Raw genomic sequence first — 24,600 nt, forward strand, 5'->3', positions numbered from 1 at the left:
GGCAGTGAACACACCTCCATGGGCAAAAGTGTGGTGGTGAATGAAGCCCCAGGAACCACATTACGTAGAATTTGGAGGCAGAGAAGATTAGAGACCCACTCCTGGGCCAGGGCTTTTACAGGCCTCCACATTTGCAGGGACCTCCCTAGTTCCCAAAGGGCTTTCATATCATCTTCTTTAAACCTTACAGAAATCTTATACGTACATATTCCCATCCACGGTCTACCATGTTACCTTGGGGTCACTAGACTTGGAATTGAAAGCTCTGCTTTCAAATCTCAGCCCTGCCATTGAACAGCTTGAGCCACTAGGCCAGGCACCTTGCACAGCTTGTAACCTTGCTTTGTAAAAGGTGGATGAGAATGGCAAGCTCAAAGCTTACAACTGCCCCACCTAGCCCAGAACCTGGTGCATAATAAGTGTTCAATAAATGTGGGTTGAATCTGAGGAGGATATGAGACACAGATAGGAGAAATGACTTACGGTGATTCTGGCCTTCAAGGAGAACTTCGGAGCAAGTAAACTATGTGCCAGGTGCTCTGCATCTATTTCATTTTCATAGCGGCCGTGTTACTCCCGTTTTTAGGATTTAGAAACAGGCTCAGAAAGGTTAAGAAATTTAACCAAGCTCACACAGTTATGAACCTCAGATTTGAACACAAATAGTGTAATTTCCAAGGACCTGCTCCTCACCTTCAACTTTTTATTAAAAACATACAGAGGGCCAGCGACGGTGGCCTAGTGATTAAGTTCAGCACACTCCTCTTCGGCGGCCCGGGGTTCAGTTCCTGGGCGTGGACCTACACCGCTCTGTTAGCGGCCGTGCTGTGCTGGTGGTGCACATACTAAACGTACAGAAAAGTTGAAAGAACAATTCGTACCCACATACCCTTCCACCAGGTTCAGCAACCGTTAACACATTGCCACATTCACTTCAGCACACTTTCTCTAAATGTAGACATATTGTGAACCACTTGAAAGTAAGATACAGACATCATGACCTTCACCCCTGTTATGGACTGAATGTTTGTGTCCCCCCAAAACACATATGTTGAAGCCCTAACCCCCTATGTGATGGTATTTGGAGATGGGTCTTCGGGAGGTTGTTAGGGTCAGATGAGGTCACGAGAGTGCAGTTCTCATAATGGCATCAGTGCCCTCATAAGAAGAGACACCAGAGAGCTCCCTCTCTCTCTGTCTCACTTTCCCTGCAGGCACACACCAAGGAAGGGCCGTGTAAGGTAAGCGGGAAGGTGACCACCTGCAAGCCAGTAACGGGGCTCTCACCAGAACCCAACCATAGGGCACCCTGATCTCGGGCTTCCAGCCTCCAGAACCGTGAGAAAATTCAACTCTGTTGTTTACGCCATCCAGTGTATTTTGTTACCGCAGCCTGAGCAGACTAAGATAACCCCTAAGTACCACCACGTGCCTCTGCTAAGAATAAATTCATTCTCCTACATACTCACACCCAAGGAAATTAGCAGTAACTCTGTAATATCTAATATCCTACCCAAAGTCAGATTTTCCCCAATTGTCCTAAGAATGTCTTTTTATAGTTGCTTTTTTTTTTTAACAGTCATTTATTTATTTATTTATTGTGAGGAAGATCAGCCCTGAGCTAACATCCATGCTAATCCTCCTCTTTTTGCTGAGGAAGACCGGCTCTGAGCTAACATCTATTGCCAATCCTCCTCCTTTTCCCCCCCTCAAAGCCCGAGTAGATAGTTTGCATGTCGTAGTTGCACATCCTTCTAGTTGCTGGACACGGAGACGCAGTACCGCGCGGGGATCTGAACACACACACACACACACACACACACACACACCCGGCGGGGATCTGAACACACACACACACACACCCGGTGGGGATCTGAACACACACACACACACCCGGCGGGGATCTGAACACACACACACACCACACACACACACACACACACACACACCCGGCGCACACGCCCCGGCGGGGATCTGAACACACACACACACCCGGCGCACACGCCCCGGTCTTTCTGTTCCGCAGGGGAGCCGCTGTCTGCGTCACACCGCCCCCTATGGGGCAGCCGGTAGGCAGTGGGGACACGTGGGTAGCGTGGTCTTGAGGACCCGCTGCCACCTCTGCACAAAGGGCCACCCGCCTTTCAGCTCAGCGCCTTTTTTGAAACCAGCAAAGTCAGCTGCCGTGGGGACCCGTAGTCCAGGGTTCCTCGCCCAAGATTCGCTCCCTGTCCCCCACGCCCGGCTCCCGCCCCTGGTGGCCTACTGCACGGCCCGCCCCGGCTCACGCTGGCGGCCTGCGCGCCCGCGGAACCAATAGTGCCTGGCGCTCCGCTCGACGTCATCCGCCCGGACGCTCAATCGCGGAGCTCCGGCCGCCCGAGGACGCTGTTCCCGGTGGGCTTCCGGGCGCACGCTCTTCCGCCGCCGCCGCCGCCGCCTGGCCGGAGCTCCCGGTGCCGCCGTGGCCCGTCGGTTCGCCCAGTGCAGCCGCCGCCATGGGGATCCTGGAGAAGATCTCCGAGATCGAGAAGGAGATTGCTCGGACGCAGAAGAACAAGGGTGAGGGCCGGCGCGGCGGGGCCTCGGTTTCCCTGTCTGTAAAACGGCGCGGTAGCCCCGGCGTTGGGGCCGAGCGGGCCGGAGGCCGCTGAGGAGTGGCCGGCCGCCCAGCGCCCGAGGCGGGCGGGGCCAGACGGGACCGGGTCCCCCGCCCGGGTCCGATTGCGGACGACCCCTGAGCGATCTGAGCAGTGGGGGACCGGGTGACCGAGTGAAGTCCCAGCTCGCAGAGCTAGCGTCTGACCCGGGCAGAGAGAGGCAGGCTCGGGCCTCGAACCCCGGCTCCTGGTGGCCGGGCCCGGGGAGCTGGTGCCCTCCCCTTTTTTGCCGAGAGGCCGGGGAGAAGCCCTCGCGCAGGTGCAGCCTCTCCTAGCCCGCAGCCGGTAGGTGCAGCGGAGGCAGGCAGGCAGGGCTCTGGAGTCTGGGGGCCGGGATTGAACCCTGGCCCCACCACGCCTGCTGTGAAAGCGCGGAAAGCCACCTCACCTCCTTGAGCCTCAGTGTCCTCTTCTGCAGATGAGAATAATAATCCCCTGTCCCATCCTAGCTCACAGCTGAGTTAACTCAGACAGTGTTGCAAGGCCCTGGGCACGTGGTGAGCGCTAGCTATGTAAAGTGAAGCCCCAACGTAGAGAGCACATAATGAAGCATCGAGTCTGGACTTCAGATCCTAAGGGCCAGAGGAGCCAGAGAAGAGAGGGGAGGAGAGGAGAGTGACACCCAAGAAGGCTTCCAGGAGGAAGTGGGACTTGAGCTGGTTGAGGGGAGTGTATTGCAGGTGGGGGCTCCCCTGAGGCAAGGGCGTGGGAGTGGAGGTGAGCATGGTGTGTTCAGGGGACAGTGAGGAGGACAGTCTGGGTCAGAAGGAGCAATGGGAGATGGAGTTGGCCGAGGTGGGTGGGGCCCAGTGCCTGGCCAGTCCTGCTGTGGGGTTGCAGAAGCGGGAGCAAGGAACGCTGGGTGGCTGGTCTCAGTGTCTGTCCTCCTTTGGCTCCACCTAGTTCTGAAGGCTGAGGCGTTGAGGCGCTTCCTGCATTCTTTCATTCTGTAAATCTTCACTGAGCTCTTACTTTGTGCTAGGCGCTGCGGTTAAAGCAGTGAACACAGCAGGCATGTCCCTGCCCTCACAGACTCATCTTCCAGTGGACAGTCTGTAAGCTAGTAACTAAATGAACAAGATAATTTCAGCCAGTGATAAATGCTGTGAAAACAAAGCAGGGTGATATAGTAAGAGTAGCGGGGGTGGGGGCTGGGCCTACTAAGGTGGAATGGTCAGAGAAGACCACCATGAGGTGGGGATGTTTGAGCTGAGACCAGAATGAGACGCAGGAACCAGCCATGCAAAGATCTGGGGGAAGAGTGTTCTGGCAGAGGAAACAGCTGGTGCAAAGGCCCTGAGGCAGTAACAAACTTGGCTTGTTCAAGGATTTGAAGGTCTGGGGCTGGAGTGCAGTGATGGGAAAGGAGAGGGCCGATCACGTAGGGCCTTGTAGGTCATGGAAAAGAGTCTGAGTTGTGTTCTAAGGGCAGTGGAAGCTAGTGGAGGCTGTTAAGCAGGGGAGAGACATAGTCTGATTTTTGTTTAAAAGTTTCCTCTGACTGCCCTGTGGAGTATCATCTACAGGGCTCAAGGAAGGTGGCAGGGGGGCTAGAGATGCTGCCTCTTTGGCAGTGGCAGAGGAGGTGATGTAAAGGCGATGAAACGGTGAAGACCTAGTCCTTCCCTTCGGAGCTGCTCAGGGTCTCATGAGCTGGGGTGACGGGAAGGCCCGTGTGAACCTGACTGCTGAACCCATCTTGCCCATTTCTCACTGCTGTCAGTTCCCTCATTCAGTTGGTAAAACATTTCCCCAACACCCGCCCCATGCTGTGCTGCCGGAAGCTGGGGACCCTGCCCTACTGGAGTGAGGGAAATGAAGAAACTAAGTAGTTTCAAATAGTGATAAGAGCCGTGAAGACAGTAAACAGGGTCATGAGGCAGAGGGGGGCTTAGGGACAGGTGGGGGTTACTGTAGATAATAACAGTAACCAACTTTTGTTGGGCGCTTACTATGTGCTAGTCGTTGTTCTTAGTGCTTTCTTTAAGCCTTACAGGAGTAGTTCTTACTGTTAACATCCCTATTTTGCAGGTTGAGAAACTGATGCACAAGAAGATTAACGTTACCTTTTCCAAAGTAAAATGGCCAGTAATGGCAGGGTGGGATTGCATCACAGGCTCTTAACCTCTGCATGACATTGCTTCCTGAGGCCAGGCAAGGGAGGCCTCTTTGAAGAGATGACCTTTGAACTGAGCCTCAGATGTTGAGAAGGAGCCAGCCCTGGGAAGATAAGGTTGAAATGGAGGGAACAGCAAGTGTAAAGGTCCTGAGGCAGGAATGGGGTCAGCATGTTCTGAAGAAACAAAAAGACAGCCACTGTGGCTGAAATGTAGCAGATAAAAGGGAGCGTGGTAGGAGATGTTGGGGAAGAAGCCAGGGACCAGGTCACCTGGCCACAACCCCCTTTTGTAGCGAAGATTTTGTAACACCCTCTTTACTGTCCTGAAACGCAGCTCCCCATCAATAGTGTAACTTTTGTACACACACAATTTGAAAAAATCAGTATAATGCCCTGATGGTAGCATAAAGGAGGAGAAAAAGGGAAGTAACTTGTAATTAAGGTAGTGTTTATTTCAGTATGTAAGTGTTGGGGCCCAGCCACGGTGTAGTGAGGTTACGGTGGAGCGATGAGGTGCTCGCGCACTCTGGGGAGAATCACTGGGCGTGGGGCGGCCACAATGCAGACCACCGCGGTGCGTTGTTGGCGACTTGGGTGCCCATGGGAGTCATCGCTGTGGGCAGCCTGGGCTCCCAAGGTGGTGAGCATCTAGGTAAGGTCTCAAACAAAATATGCTCCAGTCTTCCCTTCACACAGGAGTTGCGTTTCTGGAAGTTTCCATGTTTATTAACGCTGTAACAAACGCCCTGTGTTTATGTGTGAAACAGTCAGGCTCTAGGCACAGGTGGTCCTGCCCCTGGTTTCCCTCTGTGGGTGTCTTCGGGACGTGACAGTTCACGTGGGACACGGACAGTTCCTGATTGCTGGGCTGACTCACACCTTGTAGGGTAGCTGGCTCCCCTGCCTGATAAATGCCTGTGAGGATTTCACCATGACAGTGACAACAGAGAACATCCTGCGGAAAGCCCCAGGGAGTGCTGCTGCCCCTGTTGGGAACCACTGATGTGAGAGGGGTCGTGAGGTCCCAGTAAAGAGACTCGTTTTTATTCTGAATGGAGAGGCCAAGGGGGCATTTTAAGCAGAGGGGTGGTTTTTTCTTTCCTGATCTCCTTGACGATTGCTGTCTGGCTCTGATGTTCCCGGCCAGCATTTGGTTGTGTGGAGGGGCCACCCCCCCGCCCACAGGGCTTGGGTACGCTGGACACTTACCTTCTGTCTTGCTTTACGTCCTTTAGCCACTGAGTATCACCTGGGCCTGCTGAAAGCAAAACTCGCCAAGTATCGGGCCCAGCTCCTGGAACCGTCCAAGTCAGCCTCATCCAAAGGAGAGGGCTTCGATGTCATGAAGTCAGGAGACGCCCGCGTGGCACTGATTGGATTCCCCTCTGTGGGTAAGGTCAGTGATGGTCATGTGGGCCGTGGAGGAAGGCAGGTTGTCTCCTTTCAGACATGACTGCCTCCTCTCACTGCCTTTCTGAATCAGCTCCGGGGACCGAGAAGACCCAGCCTGCCCCTTTATCGTCCTGACGTAGCGAACGGTGTCCTCTCTCCAGCAGAAGTGGCTCCACTCTGGCTCTGGTCTCTGGCTCATCCATCGTGCACAGACACTTGCTGAGCGTGCACCGTGTGCCAGGCACCACACCAGGTGCTGGAGATACGGCAGGGACGAGGACGGTTCTGTCCCTGCCCCCACAGAAGCCCAGTTCCTGGTGGAGAAGAGACAGTAAGCAATAGAGTAGGAGATCAGGTGGTGAGGACTCTCTGGATGGTGTGCGGGGTTGGGGGCTGAGGTCCCGCCAGTTTATGTCAGGGGTCCAGGAAGGCTGCTCTGGTGAGCAGATAGTTGAGCAGAGGCCTGAAGGAGGGGTGGGAGTTTGCAGAGCCCTCAGGAGAGAACATTCCAGGCAGAGAGGATGGTGAGTCAAAGGCCATAAGTGGAGCTTGCTTGGTATGTTCACAGGGGCCCCGGGCAGCGGGCTCTGACTGAGTGGCCAACAGGGCAGCAGGAGATGAGTTAGAGAGGCCTTGTGGGCTGCCATACTACTTTGGCTTTGAGTGAAGCGGGAGCCGCTGCAGATTTTTCCAGAAGGTTTCTTCGGTAAAACCAAAGGCGTCTCAGTTTAGTGTAAAATCCGTATTTAATTTTTATGTGGGAAGTTAGACATCATTGCAGAGTTTTGAGCAGAAAAGGGACTGAACTGACTGGCTTTTTTTTTTTTTAATAAATTTTAAATTTTAGAGTAGTCTTAGATTTACAGAAAAATTGCAAAGATGCTACAGAGAGTCCCCGCGTGCGCTGCCCCCGCTGTCCTCTGCTGTTACATCTTCCATTAGTAGAGTGTACTTGTTGCTGCTAATGAGTCAGTATTGACCTGTTATTATTAATGAAAGTCCACACTTGATTCAGATTTCCTCAGTTTTTCCCTAATGTCCTTTTTCTGTCCCAGGATCCCACCCAGGATCCCACATTACATTCAGTTGTCCTGTCTCCTTAGGATCCTCTAGACCTTTTCTTAGACTTGCCTTGATTTGAGGACTTGGACAGTTTGGAGAGGTGCTGGTCAGCTGTTTTGTGGAACATCTCCCAGTGGAGATTTGTCTGGTGTTTTTCTCACGGCTGGACTGGGACTGTGGGCTTTTGGGAGGAAGAGACAGGTGAAGCGACATTTGTGTCACCTGTCCAGGGCACACACTCTCAGAGGGCTTGTCTCCCCTGGTGCTGACCTTGAACCCAGGGCTGCGGCCATGTGCGTCAGGGTCTGCACTGTGAGGTCCCTGTGTCCCTCCCCTGTGCACACTCTCCTCTCAGGAGGGAAGTCGCTTGTGCAGCCCACGTCAGGAGTGGGGAGTTGGGGCCACCGCCTCGAGGGGGGGTAGCCACACAAATTATTCCGAGTTCTTCTGCATAGGAGGTTGCCTCTTCTCTCCCACTTACTTATATCAGTATAGACTCCTGGGAATGTATCTTGTACTTTGCGTTCCACCCTGTGCTGTGTTATGTTGTTACTCAGCTTCTTCTAGCTCTGGGGCTAGTTCAGGTGGCTTCTTCGACGTCCTCCTGTTGTGTTTTGAGCACTTCCTTACTTTCTGGTACTGCAAGATGCTTCGGGCTCAGCTTGTATGTTCCCTGCCCCAGCCCTAGAATTGGCTGTTTTCCCAAGAAGCCCTGATCCTCTTAGTGGAGAATGGTATTTAGAAACCAAGATCTGGGTTGCTGACTTCCTTTGTGACAGGATCACTCTGGCTGTTGTGGGATAATAGGCTGGGGTAAGGGTGGAGGCAGGGAGGCCGGTGAAGAGGCTGCTCAGGTGTAGGCCGAGTGAGAACGGCCAGGGGGCTTGGACCAGGTGCAGGTGGAGGAGCCTTGAAATCAGTTCAGCTGAAAAATGTGTTGACCCCATTGCTCTGGGCCACGCCTAGGGGAGGTTGGTAATGGCTGCCGTCTCTTGAGTGCTTGCTGCAGGCGGGGAGGATGCTCTGTGCTGTCCATGTGTTTTCTTGCCTTCGTTTTCCCTCTGCCTATGTAATGGGGGTGGGGGTTGATCTGCTCTCTGACTCCTTCCCACGCACACAGTGAAAATCGGATCATATCTACATCTGCCACTGGCATTTGCACTTCACCGTGAATATGTGTCATGTTCATACAGTGGAGTTACCTCGTCTGTTAACGGCTGCCTGGAATCCCCCGCTGTGGTCATATCACCAACAGTATGTTCCTTCCCTTACTGGTCGATGGTAGCTAGGTTGTCCCCGGGCTTCTATTCGACCACACAGTGCTGTAGTAACCATCCTCGTGCTTGAATCTTTGCACCCTCGAGCTGGTGTTTCTGGAGGAAGCCTTCCTGGAAGTGAGCATGGTGGCTGAGGGGTTTGTGGGTTTTAGAAATGGCCATCGAGGGGCTGGCCCGGTGGCGTAGTGGTTAAGTTCATGTGCTTCGCTTCCGTGGCCTGGGGTTCGCAGTTCAAATCCTGGGCACAGACCTGCGTACCGCTCATCAAGCCATGCTGTGGCAGGCGTCCCACATAAAATAGAGGAAGATGGGCACAGATGTTAGCTCGGGGCTAATCTTCCTCACCAAATAAAAGAAAACAAAAATGGCCATCAGCACTGCTAGTTGCCCTGCAAAGAAGCTCTAGCTGACTCCATCTGGGGACAGTTAGGAGCGTCACCTAGTGTCTGCTCACGTACCGCCACACACATGGCTGTGTCAGAGCTGGGCTGTGTGCTGGGGCAGATGCAGATTGGAGTCAGACTGGTCTCTGCTTCGAAATCTGCAGAAGAATTCCTTCTTGATGGCATTAAGTGCTTGGTGATCTTCAGGAACACTCACCCCAGTTGGATTTTACTCTCGGTCCCCAGCTGCGTGCTTTTTTTTCTTTGTCCTCCATTGGTGTGGGCCCAGGAAATACCCTGTCACTTTAGTTATCGTCTGAGCCAGGTGGAATGAGGAAGGGAGGTTGCTGTGGGGGAAAGTTATAAAATACACTGGAAACCCTGCAGCTCCTGCTCCTCCAAGCCACTTGTAGCTCCTCTAGCCTGCCCTTCTCAACCCTTCCAGAGAACGTGAGCACCCTTTTACTTGCAGTTTCCCGGCCTGAGCTCAAAGACCTCTAGTGACTGGGTGCTCCTCACTCCCAGCTCCGCAAAGCTGGACACAGTGGCTCAGGGGCCTCCTGCTTCAGCCCCTGGGGAGGAGCTGACACCCCCACTGCAGGAGACCGTCCAGCGGAAGAGGGCCGGGACTGCCCCCAGGCGTGCCCTCTGCCAGCTGACCACCCTCACAGTCTTCAGTCCTGGCATGGCTTCCAGCTCCCCCTCTGCCTTTTTGGTCCTTTCTCATTTTTCCCACTTTTGAGTAATAAAGGCATCCAAACCTGCAGAAGAGGTGAAAGAACCAGCACGACATACCCTCTGTCTAGGTGTGTCGATTACTGGCGTTTCTCCGTATTGCTGTCTCTCTATATTTGTGTGTATGCGCGTGGGGGGTTGTTTTTGTTTTGACTGAACCATTTGAGAATAAACTGTAGACGTCATGCTTCATGACCCTTCACCCCTAAATGTTTAAGCTTGTATCTCCAGAGAATAAGGACATTTTCCTACTTAGCCACAAACTGTAATATCACACCAAATAAAGTGAGCGGTCATCCAGTCTTCCTCTAGAGCCCAGGCCACATTCTGATGTCAGCAGTTACCCCAAATGACCTTTGCAGCCGGTCTGCCCAAACTAGGGTCCGTTCTGGGACCACATGTGGCCCCTGCATGTGTTGTCCCTATGTCTGCTTTAATCTAGAACTTTGTCAAGACCCTGGCTCTCTGACTCGCAGAAGGTCCTTGCTCTGGAGTTGTCTGCTTGCCTCATCGTGGGGTGCGTTAGCTTGTTCATCTGTTTATTGTATTTCCTGTGAGCCGAAAGCCAGGTGGAAAGCAGGTCTGTGTTGGCAGGTTCCACGTGGGAGACGGTGTGTACCTCGTTTGTGCCATGCCCGAAAGCCCCTGAGAGCTGGTTGTGTTACCAGAACCACTGGGTTAAGAGGAGGAACACCATGTGTCTCCTCTGTATAGTTACATTCTCCCACCCCCCAGCAACCAGAAAGTCCCCTGCAGGGTGTCACTGTGGTGGCTCGCAGAGCTCAGGCCCTGGCAACACCCTTTTAGTGGCTCTGACACCCGTGGACTGTGCTTGCCTGGGGGTTCTTATTAACGTTGTCAAATGTCGATTTTCTAGTTCTCTTGTTCCTTCCTCACCTGTCAGCTGACATCCCTCTGTAAGCTAGCGCTTCTCTCAGCAGTGTGGGCTGTTTGGGTACCCTGAAAAAGTTGCTCCTGGAAAGGCAGGACAGATGCTTGTGTGTTGCACTTAAGTGACCAAGCAAGATGGTGGGTTCAGAGCTGTCCCACAGGGCGACAGGTGAGTATTTTCAGGCTTTAACTCTTCAGGTGTTATTATGGACTCATTAGTTTTAGCCTTTTCTTTTGATTTTATTTTCCAGCCTGTCAAGGGCTTCTTTCCCAGGTGAGAAGCCCAGGCTGGGAGAAGCTGCTCTAGTTACCAAGGGCTGTGCCCCTGGGGTCTGGGCCCTGTGGCCAGATCCCACCGCCCTGTTGAGAATCTGTGCTCCCCGACCATGGGAAGGCCCAGGCCTCTCTCCTGCAGAGGCCAGACAGGATTGGGAGTGTCCTCCAAGTTGGCATCCAGTAGCCATTGTTGAGTGTCTTGGCAGCCATTGCTCTTGGGGCCACCCTGTCTACCCATACCTGTCCACCCTACAAGGTTTTTATCCTTCCTCAAGGTTGCAAGAGGTCCTCAGGGCAGAGAGTTTCTGGATGTGAGGCCTGTGTTTCCTTCACATGCCCCATTCTGGGTTTCAGAGGTCTGAGGGTGTGTGAGTGAGATGTGTCCCCCTTCCTGCTTGCCAGTGAGGGGGCAGGGTCCAGGCGGCACGGGCCTCTTGCAGCTGCATCTCAGGCTTCTTGTTCCAGGTGCCCTGCTGACTAGGATGGGGCTGGGAGGCCAGGGCTGGGTTTCTTCCCCTCCTGGCGCAGCCTTCTGCTTTGCTGGCCTCTGGGCCACACTGTCCATCACTGCGGTCTCACTGTGCTCTGAGACTGGTGCACCACGTGCCTTATCATCTCCTTTATGCCCACGCAGCCCCACGAGGTAGGGACTGGGTGCGTGTCCAGTCTACCTCTGAAGACTCTGAAGCTAAAGGATGAAGTTTCTTGCCCAGCGTCCACCAGCAGAGGTGGAATCCAGGGCAGGGTCTCTCTAACTCCCAGCCAGGTCACAGCCCTGTGCCCGCAGCGAACTGTGACATAAGTGTTCCCGTCCAGATCCTTCCCAGCTTACCCCTCCCTTCCTCGCAGCACCTTCTTCCACATCTGGCTCTGTCTCAGACCGGAAGGTCGATATCTCCTTGCACATCTCCTCACCTTCCCTGGGTGAGCAGAAACTCTGAGTGCCATGGGGCTGTCTCCTGCTTAAAGTTCCCTGGGGCCCAGGAGGCTCTGGAGGGTTTTGTGGAGCTAAGGAAGGGCCCTTGATTTAGTCGGGGAACTCACTTAGAAACTAGGTTCCTGTGTCCGCCTAAGACAGGCCTTGAGACCTCCAAGGAACAGAGGGGCCCTCTGCTGCCTGAACCCCCCCGGGCAGGGCCAGAGGTGCCTTTTCCAGCTGTTCTCTTCACACCCACCAGGATTACCAAGCCGAGGGGGAGGAAGATCTCCCTGCTGCCTGCACGGCAGGCTCCCAGCCTGTGGGGATCCTCCAAGGAGGCTGGGACTAGCCTCCTCACTGCAATGACCTCCTTTCTCTCCTAGTCCACCTTCTTGAGTCTGATGACCTCCACAGCCAGTGAAGCTGCGTCATATGAATTCACGACCCTGACGTGTATCCCTGGGGTCATTGAAGTAAGTTGGGGTTTGCTGGATCCCAGGGGACAGCGTGTGTGGTTGCGTCTGCGATTGTGTATATGTATGTTTTGTGTGGGTGTCCTTGTTGGGGGAAGGCTCTGAACTGAGCTGCTTTGCCCTCAAGCACCGGCGTCTCTGGGGAGTCTGGCTGCTGGGACCCCAGGATGCCTGGCCAGTCCTGGAACCTGACTAATACCCGAAATCAAGCCAGCATATGGCAGCTCTCCCTGGTGCCCTTTTGCACCACTGCCCCACACCACCCCAGCTCGGGTCACTCATTGCTGGTTGGCTGGATCCTTCTGTTTCCCACGAGGCTTCGGAGCCTTGGGCAGCTGGGGTCCTGTGGCCTTGAGCCTCCCACAGTGAAGTGATTTGTTTGTGAAGAGCTGTTACCATCAGTGATGAGTGTTATGGGTTTGTAAAAACTCAAGCGTCCCCCCAGGTGGCTCTTCAGCTCACAGGATGTGCCGGGCTGGGGCAGTGACGAGGCTTAGGCTTGGCCCCGGAGGCGGACCCTGGGTTTCCCATAGCCGCTGGACCGCAGGCTGTTTTAGGTGTCCTGAGTTCAGGCAGGCCCGTCCCAGCGCTGACCCATCCTCAGTTTACCTTCTTCTCTTCTGCTTCCTAGTACAAAGGAGCCAACATCCAGCTCCTGGACCTTCCTGGAATCATTGAAGGCGCAGCGCAAGGTGGGAGGTGGGAGCAGGCGGTTGGGAGACAGGGTGGCACTCAGCACCTGGGCGCCCTCTTCCACTCTGGGTGTTGGGTGTATTGGCCTCACTGTTAAAATTGGGGGTGGCTGTGGAGGGTGATGGGTAGGGGTAGGCTCGCAACCCCTCCTACTGCTCAGTGCTCTGACTTAAGGGACTCTGGCCTCCCATAAGGCCCCATCTTAAAGCCGAGGAAACTGAGGCCCAGCGAGGTGAAATGACTTGCCCAAGGTCACACAGCTCTCCAGGCAGGTTTGAATTCCGCTTCACTCCACATGCTCCGCCATGCCACTGGATGGACGCCTGTGAGGAATGGACACTTGTCAGCTGGTCAGCTCGGACCACGCTCCTAGTCCTGGAGCCCTGCCCTTTGTTGTTTTGTTTTGTGTTTTGAGGTGGGAACATGCCTGTGGCTTGTGGTGGCCGGTGGCTGCCTGCAGCATTTGCAGAGACGCTTACCAGCTGATGGTCACCCAGCACTTCTAAGTGCCGGGCTGTGTGCTGACCGTTGTCTCACTGACCCCTCAGGTAGCCCTGGGACTTAGGACATGTCATCATTTCCTTCTCGTAGCCGGGAGGGACCCCAGGGATGGAAAGGTAAAGGGTCTGCCCCAAACGACTGTCCGCCTGAAAGTGCTAGGGCTGATGCTGGAGCCTGGCTCTCTGGCTCTGCAGCCCGCCCTGCTGGGCCTCCTCCCTGGGGGTCCAGCTGCCGTCTCTCTTCTGCCCCCTCCCATGCCCCACCACCTTCATCGGGGCGAGGTCCTGCCTGCTTATATAGGGGTGGGAGGAATGGTGGTGGTCCCCCAGGAGCCCGCCATCCCAGCCAGCCTGATAGGGCCTGGGGGTGATCTGGCCGCTGTCAGGGAAACACACCGGTGAGAGTCGGGCAGCGGGCCGGGAGATCACCTGGTTCAGCCCCTGATTCGCAGAAGAGGAGGCAGGTCATGGTTGGAACCCACACTGTTTGGATCTGGTGCTGTGACCTCAGGCCCAACTTGCCATGTGACCTTAGCAAGATGCCTGACTTCTCTGGTGACAGGGTCTGATCTTTGTGTGGCAGTTCCTAAAGCACCTCGTCCCGTGTTGTCTTGTGTGATCCTTTCTGCAGCCCCAGGTGGGTGGGTTCTATCACCCAGTTTTCCGGAAAGGAGAGGCAAATGCTGGTACCACACTAGCTTTGTGATCTTGGGCAAGTGACTGAGTAGCTCTCAGCCATGCCTCAGTTTTCTCATCTGTAAAATGGGCTTGATAACGCTGACGATACAGGACAGTTCTGAGGATTAAGTGAGGAAATGTTCGTGAAGCACTTAGCAAGGGCCTGCTGCACAGCAGGGGCAGGGGGAGGACGGAACTCCTCCTAAGGTGAGGGTGTCGATTTCCTTCTAAAACAAGTCTCCAACGAGTGAAGCAGCCCGTGGCTTAAAGAAAAATGCCAAGGAAATCACAGCCTGGGGTTGGCAGGTGGCAGAGACCGTGGCAGGTCTGAAAAGGGCAGGAGTCTGGGGCGCCATGGGCTGGTAGGTGTCACATGGGTCCTACCTATGTCACTGTGTAACCACATCCCTTCCACCTGTCCAGGGAAAGGCCGTGGCCGGCAGGTGATTGCTGTGGCGCGCACAGCTGACGTTGTCATCATGATGCTGGACGCCACTAAGGGAGAGGTGCAGAGGTCCGCACAGTGGGGCAGGGGGCAGGCTGACGTGTCTGGGGAGGCCCCTCGGTGTGGCGGGGGAACACTGGGGCTCGAGCTGGTGTGTCTCTGAGCTCATGGTGGGCGGTGTGAGGGGCCTTGGCCCTCTCACGTGTGGGAGTAGTGGCAGGATTGCCCCCAGGGTAAACCCAGTGCAGTCAGCTTGGAGCGTCCTCTCCGAAAGGCCTGCGTCTGGCACAGAGGTGTCTAGAGGCTGGGGGCTGTGCCAGCTGAAGCCCCTGCTGGATGCTCCTTGACAGCACAGGCTGTCCTGGCTCTGGCCTCTGCCTGCAGAGGCCCGGGTGCCCCAGTCACTGCCTACATCCCGCCAGGGGTCCAGCCCCGAGCAGCAGAAGCCTTGTTCATGTCCTGGCCTGCTAGCTAATTGGCAGGACTGCCTCTGCAAACCGACCACAGACCCAGCCGGTCGCCCCTAAGACTGGGCAGAAGGTCCAGAGGCTCCTTCCTGTCAGCCTTGGGCTATTTGGGAAGGGATGATCCGGGCTGCTGGTGGGGGGTAGAGGAGGGCGTTGGTCTCTGTCTGGTGGAAGGGCACTCCCTGTGTAATGTGGAAGCTGCACAGCCTGCTCCTGGGCACCCAGGTCTCTGCTGGAGAAGGAGCTGGAGTCAGTGGGCATCCGCCTCAACAAGCACAAGCCCAACATCTACTTCAAGGTGAGGCCCCTCCCCTGTGGGCAGGTTTGGGACTGCCTCAGCTGGCAGCTGCCCCTTGGTCAGCAGCTCTCCCTCTCTCCTCCTTCAGCCCAAGAAGGGTGGTGGCATCTCCTTTAACTCAACAGTCACGCTGACCCAGTGCTCGGAAAAGCTGGTGCAGCTGATCCTGCATGAATACAGTATCCTTCCCGGAAGAGCGGCGAGGCAGGGCCCACAGCCCTCAGGGCAGGGTGGGGCAGCCTGGGGCAGGAGGCCCCTGGCCCAGGGTGCCAGCAGACCACCTGAGCCACCTCGTCTCCCTCTGAGCAGCTCCAGGACAGCTGCAGCCGGCAGACTCGAGGCACTTCCTGTCCCCCTTGCCTCCCGGCTCACCAGGCTGGTGGGGCTGCAGCCACACACTCAACAGTGGCTTGCTTCCTGGCTTCTTGCTGGGGACTAGGCGCTGTGGCCAGTTACATCTGGAAGGAAGACGAGGTGGTGAGGGAAACAGCCCCGGAGGACCGTGGGTTCCTGGCCTGGAGAAGCCTTTGTGCACACTGCTCAAGTATTGTCGGGGAGCTGGGGGAGTCCTAGGCCCCGGATGCCAGGGCGGGGCCCCAGAGGCAGAGTTGAGCTCAGCACAGGGAGAACTCGTGGTGGACAGGCTGTCTAGTGAGGTGATAAGGCCCCGTGACTGTGGGTGTGCGTGCAGAGGCAGGATGGGCCCCAGAGGAGGGTGCTGCATGCGGGGGAGCTGGGTGAGAGCAGTGCTCGCAGACGCTGCTCCTGCACTGAAACCTGGGGTTCCACTGAGGTGCTTTGGGGATTCTGGCAAACATGTTATTTCTCTTGCCTAATAGTGAAGATTCAAACTATTGATTGAAATGTTTACATATTGTGGTTCCTTTTGAAGAAAAATGAGGGAGCTCCCCAAACTTTAAAATTTTATAAAGCCTCAAAAGCAGATAACTTCCGAGGTCCGTTCGAGCAGCGTATTTCCTGACGGGGGCACGAGGGGCTGCTGGCACGCAGGTGGCCCTTAACCTGAGCCTCTCAGAGATCTTCAACGCGGAAGTGCTCTTCCGAGAAGACTGCTCCCCAGATGAGTTCATCGATGTGATCGTGGGCAACCGCGTGTACATGCCCTGCTTGTATGTAAGTGGCGCCAACCCCACAGGGTGCCCGTGTGGGAGGGGGCCCTTGTCCCTGGCTGACCTCAATGGAAGACAGGGTCTGAGAGGAGCAGGGAGCCTGGAGCCGTCTCCACCTTCCCCTCCCCGCTACCCTCGGGGCTGCTTGAACCTGCCAGACGTGTTTAGCTTGGCACAGGCGTTCTAGCCCAGCCTTTCCTTCTGGGGGCCCGTGGCCCCAGGGCCCTTCAGCCTTTCCCCATCCTTGAGGCACCGAGGGGAGGGAAGACACCTAGCATCAGCCCCCTCCCCTCGTGCCTCAGAGCGCAGGGGCGGAGCCATGTGGAGGCTGTGGCTGTCTGGGGCCCTGTTCCTGCGCTGCTTTGTTCCTTTCCTTCCCCAGCACCCACCTCCATCTTTTCAATCCCAGGTTTATAACAAAATTGACCAGATCTCAATGGAAGAAGTGGACCGTCTGGCCCGGAAACCCAACAGTGTGGTCATCAGGTGAGGCTCCCAGCATCCTGCTGCCCTTCTGTCCTTTCTGTGTGTGTGAGCCTGGCAGTCAGGCCTCCCAACCACCTCGGCTCACGGCCCAGGGCACAGACCATCCTGGTAGCTGCTGGTGACCTTGGCCCATCCCACCCTGAATTGGCATGGGCAGGGTGAGTGGTGTGGGGTGGGCTCAGGTTAAGGAAACAGAATGATTTCATCCACCAAGATAAATGGTTCAGAGGCTTAGTAGTTACCTGCAGACCCCCAGAAAGCCCCAGAGTGTGAGCCGGCTGCTCCCGACGCTCTGGAAGATGTGGCTTCTGTCACCACAGTGGGGAGGGAAAAGGGAACTGAAGTCTTCAGGCAGGTGGGACCGTCCTTGGCCACCCCCTCCCTGCCCTTCCTCGAGGGTGGTCCTGAGGGTGCCGCCTGCGCTCTGGCTGAGGGCCGTGTGCTCACTTCCCACCTGCTGCGGGGTTCTCTTTTGGGCAGATTGACTGGGGTGTTCCACTCTGCTGGTTTCCCAGCTCAGACAAGGCGCTCTGTAGCTTCACAGTGAGGCTTGGCTTATGGGGAGTGAGATGCTCAGGGACCACGCGGGGTGACTGGTGCCAATGATGGGTGAGGGTCCTGGACCCAAGTGTGAGGACCATTTCCTGGGCATTGCCAGCTGCCACAAAGGGCAGCAGAGAGCGGGCGTCCTTCCCGCAGGACAGCCTCGGTTCCTCTCCTCCTGCATCCCAGGCTCCCTCAGGGGCTGCCTGAGGACATGGGCTTCCTCAGGGCGTGAGAACACCTAAATGGCACGCCTTTACCTGCTTGTGCTCACAACACCTCAGTGGAGGTCAGGATAACCGCTCAGGGTCATACCACTACAGGCCATCAAACCGAAGGCCACCCCATCACTGAAAACCATGCTGGGCTGCCTTGGGCTCTTTCGCAGCCCCTCCTGCCTCTCGAGAGTGGGGAGCTCTGCATTGTCATCCTCTGCCCACAATCCTATCAGAGCCCCTCGCCAGGTGCCAGGAGGGAAGCCCAGCCTCCAGGCACCCTGTGTCAATTAGCGATGCCTTGTGCCCTTCACAGAGCGCAGCTGTGATCCCCAGGAGAGACAGCTGAGCTTGCTTGGGTGTGATCGTGATTGGTGACTAGAGGCATTGGCAGCTGAAGTGTCAAGCTGCCATCAGAACTGTGGGCTTGATTCCCCACTGGCGCCATCTGGGCCACACTGGCCTGGGTGCCTGTGCCCAGCCAGATGGAGGTTGTCCTCTGCAGCAGTGGGAAAGCAGAGAACCCCGGCCTCTCAGCCCGTGGGGCTCCTCTGACTGGCCGCCTTCCTCCCCGGTAGCTGTGGCATGAAGCTGAACCTCGACTACTTGCTCGAGATGCTTTGGGAGTATTTGGCCCTGACCTGCATCTACACCAAGAAGAGAGGACGTGAGTTGTGTGGCATGTGGCCTGAGAAACAGGCTGAGCCTCACTCTCCCTAGACGGCTGCCAGGCCCTGCACGTGTACCCAGAGGCCCAGTGCCCCGGCCCCACTGGTCTTGTACACGTCTCAGCTTTTCTCCCATCTCAGAGCCGGCACCGCCCCAGCTCAGGCTGGTAGAGACCTTGGCCTGAGCCCTTATAGCAAAGAATGCCAAGTTCTGGGGCTGCTGGTCTTGAGGGTGCCATGTGGGGCTGCGTGGGCAGTGGGATGGAGGCTGTCCTGGAGTTCCCCACCGGCTACAGCAGTGGCCCCGTCCTGACCTCCCCTAGCAGTGGCAGGCCCCATGTCAGGACTTTAGGCGACTGGAATACACAGGAGCCTTCCCCGTGACCCCATCCCCTGTGTGCACACGTCGCACACCCCGGGACCTACCCGCTGAGTTCTGGAAGTTTGCGTCGACCTTGACCCAGTTGGCAAGAGAAGAGATGCAGCTGCCCCTGACTGGCCACCAGCAGCTGTCACGTCTTACCAGTTCAGTCCAGACGCTCTACGTGGCTCGTCTCAGTCGGGGCTCTCATGGCTGAGGGGGTTGCAGGCAGTTTGAATCCTGGACTTAGATTTATTTAGATTTTCTGTGTTAAGGTCAAGGTTGTGGAAGACTACACGGGGATCTATAGCAAGGGTGTGCCAAATGGTCGGGGGAAGGTTAAGCCAAGGCTGGGGGCCGGGAGGGCCTCTGTTCCCTTATGGAAGGGAATCACAAAGCAGCATGGGCCCATGACTGTGCTTGATTCCCTGTTGTCCCCCGCCCCCCCCGCCCTTATGCAGAGAGGCCAGACTTCACAGACGCCATCATCCTCCGGAAAGGGGCCTCCGTGGAGCACGTGGTGAGTTGACGATGCCTGTCCAGACAAGGATGTCGGGAGCCCTCCATCCCATCTGAGGGGCTCTGCCTGACATGCCCTTAGCTGAGAGGCTGCGGTGGCAGAGTGGCTGAGGGCACGCTCTGGAGTTAGGCCTGGGGTTGCACCCCGACCCCCTTCCTAGCTGCACGTCGTGCCTCTCCTGTAAGACAGGGATGCTTCTGCCTACCCCACTGGCGTTAGGAGTGGGCATTGCTCGAGGTCAAGCGTGTGAAGTGCTCGGCATGCTGCCTGGAGCTTGGTAGATGTCCAGGAAGCAGTGGTCGTCTCTGTCCTGTCCTGTCCCTGTGCTGCAGGGTCCTCAGGGCCACAGCTATTGGGGTGTTCGTTCCAGGAGAGCTGCTGCCCTGGGCACTTCCGTATTTTACTCCACCTCGTGTTTCCCCAGGGCTGGCCTAGGGCTCCAAGTTGCCGCCTTCCATGCCCTTGGCCCCTACTGGCTTCCTGTCCCCCATTCTGCCCCAGAGTGACCTGCCCCTCCCTACTCCCACATCCTGCCCCCCAGCCCGGGGATGGCTCTGAATGCTTCCTGCACTCAGCATGCGTTTATTGAGCATCAACGATAAACAAAGTAGCCCCAGTTCCTGCCAGAATCGGGGTCCTTTGGGGTCAACAGATGTGAAACCCCCAGTCTCAGAGCTAAGCAGTTGCACACAAAGGTGAGTGCAGTGAAGGAGGAGGATGGCGAGTGGCGAAAGGTGGCGCCAAGTCTACACAGAGAAGCCAGGAGGTCGTGGAGGAGGCGACCTGAGCGGGCCTGGAGAGCAAGCGGGCCCTGACAGTGAGGAGTTGGGGGTGGGGGAAGCCCCCAGGCAGGGGAGCGGGGTGTGCAGAAGCCCCTAAGTGGAAGGGCTCTGGCTGAGCCTGTGGGCTCGGAGAGGGAGGGTGTGTGTTTGGGTCTGGAGCTTTGTTGGAGGCCCGGGGGTCACTCTGCCCCCTGGACATGACCCTGTCTGTCTTCTATGCAAGTGCATTGGGCCCTGCAGGGGCAGGTGATGGCCTGAGAACCCGGGCTGAGGCTCCAGGTCACACGGCCGTATTCTTGTGCTTTTGTTTCCTTTGTTTTATTTTCCTCTGGCTCATTTCTTCTCAGGATCTGTGCTGTGGCCCGTGGTGGGTGGGCCTGCAGTTTGATCTCATGCATTCGTCCATTTGGCAGGGCCAGCCTGAGGCCTCTGCTGGCCTAGAGATGCTGATACAAATGGGACAGGGCTTGGCCTTGAAGGCTCGAGTGCTAGGCAGAGGCCAAGGAGACCCCTCCCGGATCCCTTACATGGCTCACAAGGAGCTCCATGAGGGAGTCCCTGTCCCCTGGGCCTATTTCAGAACCCGTGACTGCAGCGTCTTCTGCTGGGGGCCCGGCAGGCTGCTGACACAGGTGCCATGAGTACTGGCCTTGCTTGGGATTACCCTGCACCTTCTGGCCACTTCCCTCAACCCTCTCGGGCCCTTGGCCACTTGCCTAAGAGGATGTGATGCTTCAGCCACTCCAGGGAAGAAAAGCAGGAGATAGCGGAAGGTTGTTCCAGGCAGTGGGAATGACAGGTGCAGAGGCCAAGGGGCAGGAGCGAATGTGAGAAATGCTGGCTTGTTGCCATCAGCTGGCACAGAGGGTCACAGGCAGCAGGTGCTGGACCCAAGGGTGAGGAGGGGCTGGCAAGGTGATTAGGAGGGGCTGGCAGGTGAAGAGGGGCTGGAAGGCTGGTGAGGAGGGGCCGGCGGGGTGGTCAGGAGAGGCCGGCAGGGTGGTCAGGAGGGTGAGGAGAGGCTGGCAGCGTGGTCAGGAGGGTGAGGAGGGGCCAGCAGGGGGGTGAAGAGCTTTAGAGGCCTTGCCCCAGAGCCTGGACTTTGTCCCAGAGAGGCCTGCTCTTCAATCGTCCCTGCGTGCCCTCGCCACAGTTGCCTCCCTCCCAGGACACCCAACTGTCCCAGGTGCCATGGAGCGTATCTAAAGGCCTGCCTGAAGGCTGACAACAGGGACCCAAAGTAGATGAACCAGGTAGACATTGCAGCCAGGCAGACCTGGAGTCCTACCCTGGCTCCACTATACTAGCTGTCAGCCTCCCTGTGCCTCAGTTTCTTCATCGGGGGATAACTGACCTCCCAAGGCCTTTGTAATGCACCCAGCCCAGGCCACTGGCACGTATTTAGTGAGAGCCGACAAAGGCCTGGCCTGCAAGAGGGTCGTGGGCCGTAAACCTCAGAGGCGGAGAGGACCGTGCAGGGCTCTCAGGAGCGAGAAGCACAGTGGACGCTGAGGAGCAGTAGTCTTCCCATCTCCAGACAGTATGCTTTCTCCCTCACTGAAAAAGATGGCCTTGGGTGCCCTTCTGTTCTCTCCCATTGCTGGAGATGCAAGTCCAGAGACATACTTCTCTCCCACAAGCTCAGTAGTAGATGGCTTTTACTGATAATGCTTGACCTCAGTGTCAGAGACACTAGGGCACGGTGAGGCTGTCGCAAAGTGGAGCGTACATGCCCCGTCTGCCTTGAGGGCGTGAGCACCAGCCCAGTGCTCCCGAAGCTCTCAGGGTCCCAGGAGAATCCTTGTGATTATGTGACCTTGCCTTGTAAATTTTGCCAGTGGGCTCAGTTTTTTTTATTAGACAAGCTGAATAAATATAAAATGCATATTTACAGACGAGAGCTGACTTCTGGGCCATCAGATTTCATTCTCTGCTCTAGAAAATAGCAAGTGTTGGAACCGATTGTGTGGGTATCTATGCTTGTCACCGGCAGCGTGGCAGCGGTATCCTCTCTGCCATGGCCACCCAGAGGAGGTGCAGATCAGGCTGGCTTCCTGTCTACACTCGGGAACTGTTCTTGCAGCCCTGGCGTCCCCACAGAAGCCGGGCGGAGGCATTTGCTCTCTGACCAGGGCCTGGAGGGCTTGTGGACACGTGGGAGGAGAGGCACCATCCACCGTCTTCTCCCCAGCCTGCCTCCACAGTGCCGCCCAGCACTGTGCAGCGAGGGGCCCACGTGCTCAGGGGAAGAGCTGGCTGCCCCTCCAGGGTCTCCTCCTGCCAGCCTCCTCGGAGCTCTGGGATCCCATGACCTCAGCCCTCCCCGGGAATGCTAGAGGATGTGGGCTGACCTGGGGCCGGGGGGATATGATGTGACATGCTGGCGGGTCCAGGTCACAGCTCCGGCCAGGAGACAGTGACCAGGTCTGGGGACTCCAGGCTGAGGCGAAGTGTCCTGAAAGCCTCCCTTGCCCATCTGAAGGAGCATCTGTCAGGGCTTTTGTTCAGGCAAGGCAGGCAGAGGGCCACTGACAGCCAGATCCCAGACCTTCCTCTGCGAAGAACAGTCCTAACCGGGCACCACAGCCCTTGGACAAACCTGGAAGGGGGTATGAGAACAGCCTGCAGCTGTGAATATGAGTCTGCCTGTGGATTGAGCACGTGGTCTTCCTTGACACAAGGCCAGTGCTGTTTGAGCACCTGCCTTGGGAATTGCTGCTGCTTGGCACATGCCCAGGGCTTGGGCGTGTGGCTGAGCTCGGTGCGGGGTTGGGTGCAGCCTCATCTCGCTGTCTGACTCTCATCCTCTAGTGCCACCGCATCCACCGGTCGCTGGCCAGCCAGTTCAAGTACGCGCTGGTGTGGGTGAGTCTCTGGGTGGAAGGTGGCTGGGGTCACGCCCAACATAGCGCCTGGCTTAGGCAGGAGCAAGGCATTTATGCTGGTCTGCACGGTGTCCCACTGGGTGGGGTGTGCGTGCTGACCCAGCCTGGACTCGGGCCTCTCCCACCTTGGGATCCAGGGGTGGTCAGACCCCTGGCGATGTCCTCCTGTCTGAGGCCTGTGGGGTTTTCCAGTGCTGGGGCCCCTGCTTTAGACTCATGTTCACACACCCAGCACGCACTCCTTCCTCCCCGATAGCTCCCTCGACCTCGGTCAGTACAAGGCTGATGTGGCCCTTGCCCCGTTCCCCATGCAGGGCACCAGCACCAAGTACAGCCCGCAGCGGGTGGGCCTGACCCACACCATGGAGCATGAGGACGTCATCCAGATCGTCAAGAAGTAGTGGCTCCTGCCAGGCCCCCACCCGCCTTGTCTCCCTGGGGAGTCGGAACCAGTGGGACACACCAAAGCCCAAACAGGAAAAATACAAATACACCCCAGGAGAGTCTCTTAAGTCTCTGCTGTTTCCAGAAGTTTCTTCACTAGGCAGATGATGAAGAATATGTTGGGGCAGAGGGAAGGATGAAGTTGGGGGACTTGGGTGGGGGGCATTTCCCATGAGACCAGCTCCTCAGATGGGGGTTCTGAGTATGGAACCCTGGGCCCCACCCCCACCCCCGGCCCCCTTCAGGCCCTAAGGGAGCAAGTTGTCCACCAGACCCCCAGCCAGGGCTTAACGCAGATGGCTTTCTTTGGTGCTGGGGTGGGGTACCTGGCCTGCCTGGGTCCCTGGAGGCAGAAGTTACTGTGGGGGCCCCTCAGCCCCTGCCAGCTTCTCTGGCACTCAGGGAGGGGCTTCCCCAGGACAAAACCCCCACACTCCTCCACACACAGCTGCCCTGTGGTGGAAACCGGAGGTCAGTGGTTTTAAAGGCCCTGCTCACACCTCTGTAGCCTGAGTGGGGTGCTGGAGTACCGCCCCCAGGCAGCCCCGGCTCAGCACAAACCCCGGAGCGGGGCCCTGCACGGACACCGGGGGTGGGGACTTGGGAGTTTGGGTTCTCTGTTCTCTCAACCCCTGCTGTCTCGGCTCTCCATTCTGAAATAAAGGATGAAAACGCTTCCTGTTCTGACTGAGGCCAGTTTTATAAATTTGGTGAACCCAGTTGCCAGGTGATGAGCGAGTGGTGGAGCCTGGGCTGTGGGGAAGCAGGCCCAAGCCTGGGGTGCACGAGAGTCGGGTCTTCCAGAGCGGACTCTGCCCTGCAGGGTTGGCCAGGGGCTGTAGGCCCCAGATGTGGCCCCTCCTGAAGCCAGGCCCAGCTGCTGAGGTGGGCAGCATCCCTAGAAGGCCCCTGTAACTTTTGGGGTGGCAGGGAGGCTCCCCTGTGGCAGCAGGGTAGCCGGGTACACTTTCTGCTGCCTCAGAGGCAGGAGTGGAGGAGCCCCAGTGTGGCGGCAGGTGTTTGCTGAGTCCCTGCTGCCTACCCGGGGCTGCGCGGCAGTCTCCACAGAGGTCTGTTCTCCAGGGGCAGCCCTGGGCTACTCAGCTTGTAAGTGCAAAGCCAGGATTTGAACCACAGTCTGAGACTTCTGAGCTGTAGGGAAGGCTTCCTGCTGGAGGTGCACCTTTTGGGGGTGAATGGTAACAAGTTTTGTGAGGCTGCCAGGCAGTGGGCCAGCAGGAGGGGTACAAGGCTCCCCTGGGGGTCTTCAGGCGGCGCTGGAGTGTGGAGCAGGCCCA

At 56.8% G+C, this 24,600-nt stretch overlaps 1 protein-coding gene across 2 annotated transcripts; it reads left to right on the forward strand.

Moving 5' to 3' along the window:
- The first annotated feature begins 2,400 nt into the window (after positions 1-2,400).
- DRG2 (developmentally regulated GTP binding protein 2) lies at positions 2,401-23,978 on the forward strand. 2 transcript variants are annotated; one of them, XM_004432994.3, is made up of 13 exons: positions 2,401-2,562; positions 6,015-6,175; positions 12,098-12,187; positions 12,819-12,879; positions 14,482-14,572; positions 15,196-15,268; positions 15,357-15,447; positions 16,305-16,402; positions 16,808-16,884; positions 18,221-18,309; positions 19,133-19,191; positions 22,785-22,838; positions 23,173-23,978. In XM_004432994.3, exons 1-13 carry the CDS (start codon positions 2,499-2,501, stop codon positions 23,257-23,259), a joined length of 1,095 nt encoding a protein of 364 aa, XP_004433051.1. In that variant the 5' UTR covers positions 2,401-2,498; the 3' UTR covers positions 23,260-23,978. The 2 variants fall into 2 exon arrangements, with proteins under 2 accessions (XP_004433051.1, XP_087296423.1); XM_087440297.1 differs by lacking the exon at positions 18,221-18,309.
- The last annotated feature ends 622 nt before the right edge of the window (positions 23,979-24,600 follow it).

Source organism: Ceratotherium simum, chromosome 16 (genome assembly GCF_057802395.1).
Source record: "Ceratotherium simum simum isolate JZ-2026a chromosome 16, ASM5780239v1, whole genome shotgun sequence".
NCBI lineage: Eukaryota > Metazoa > Chordata > Mammalia > Perissodactyla > Rhinocerotidae > Ceratotherium > Ceratotherium simum.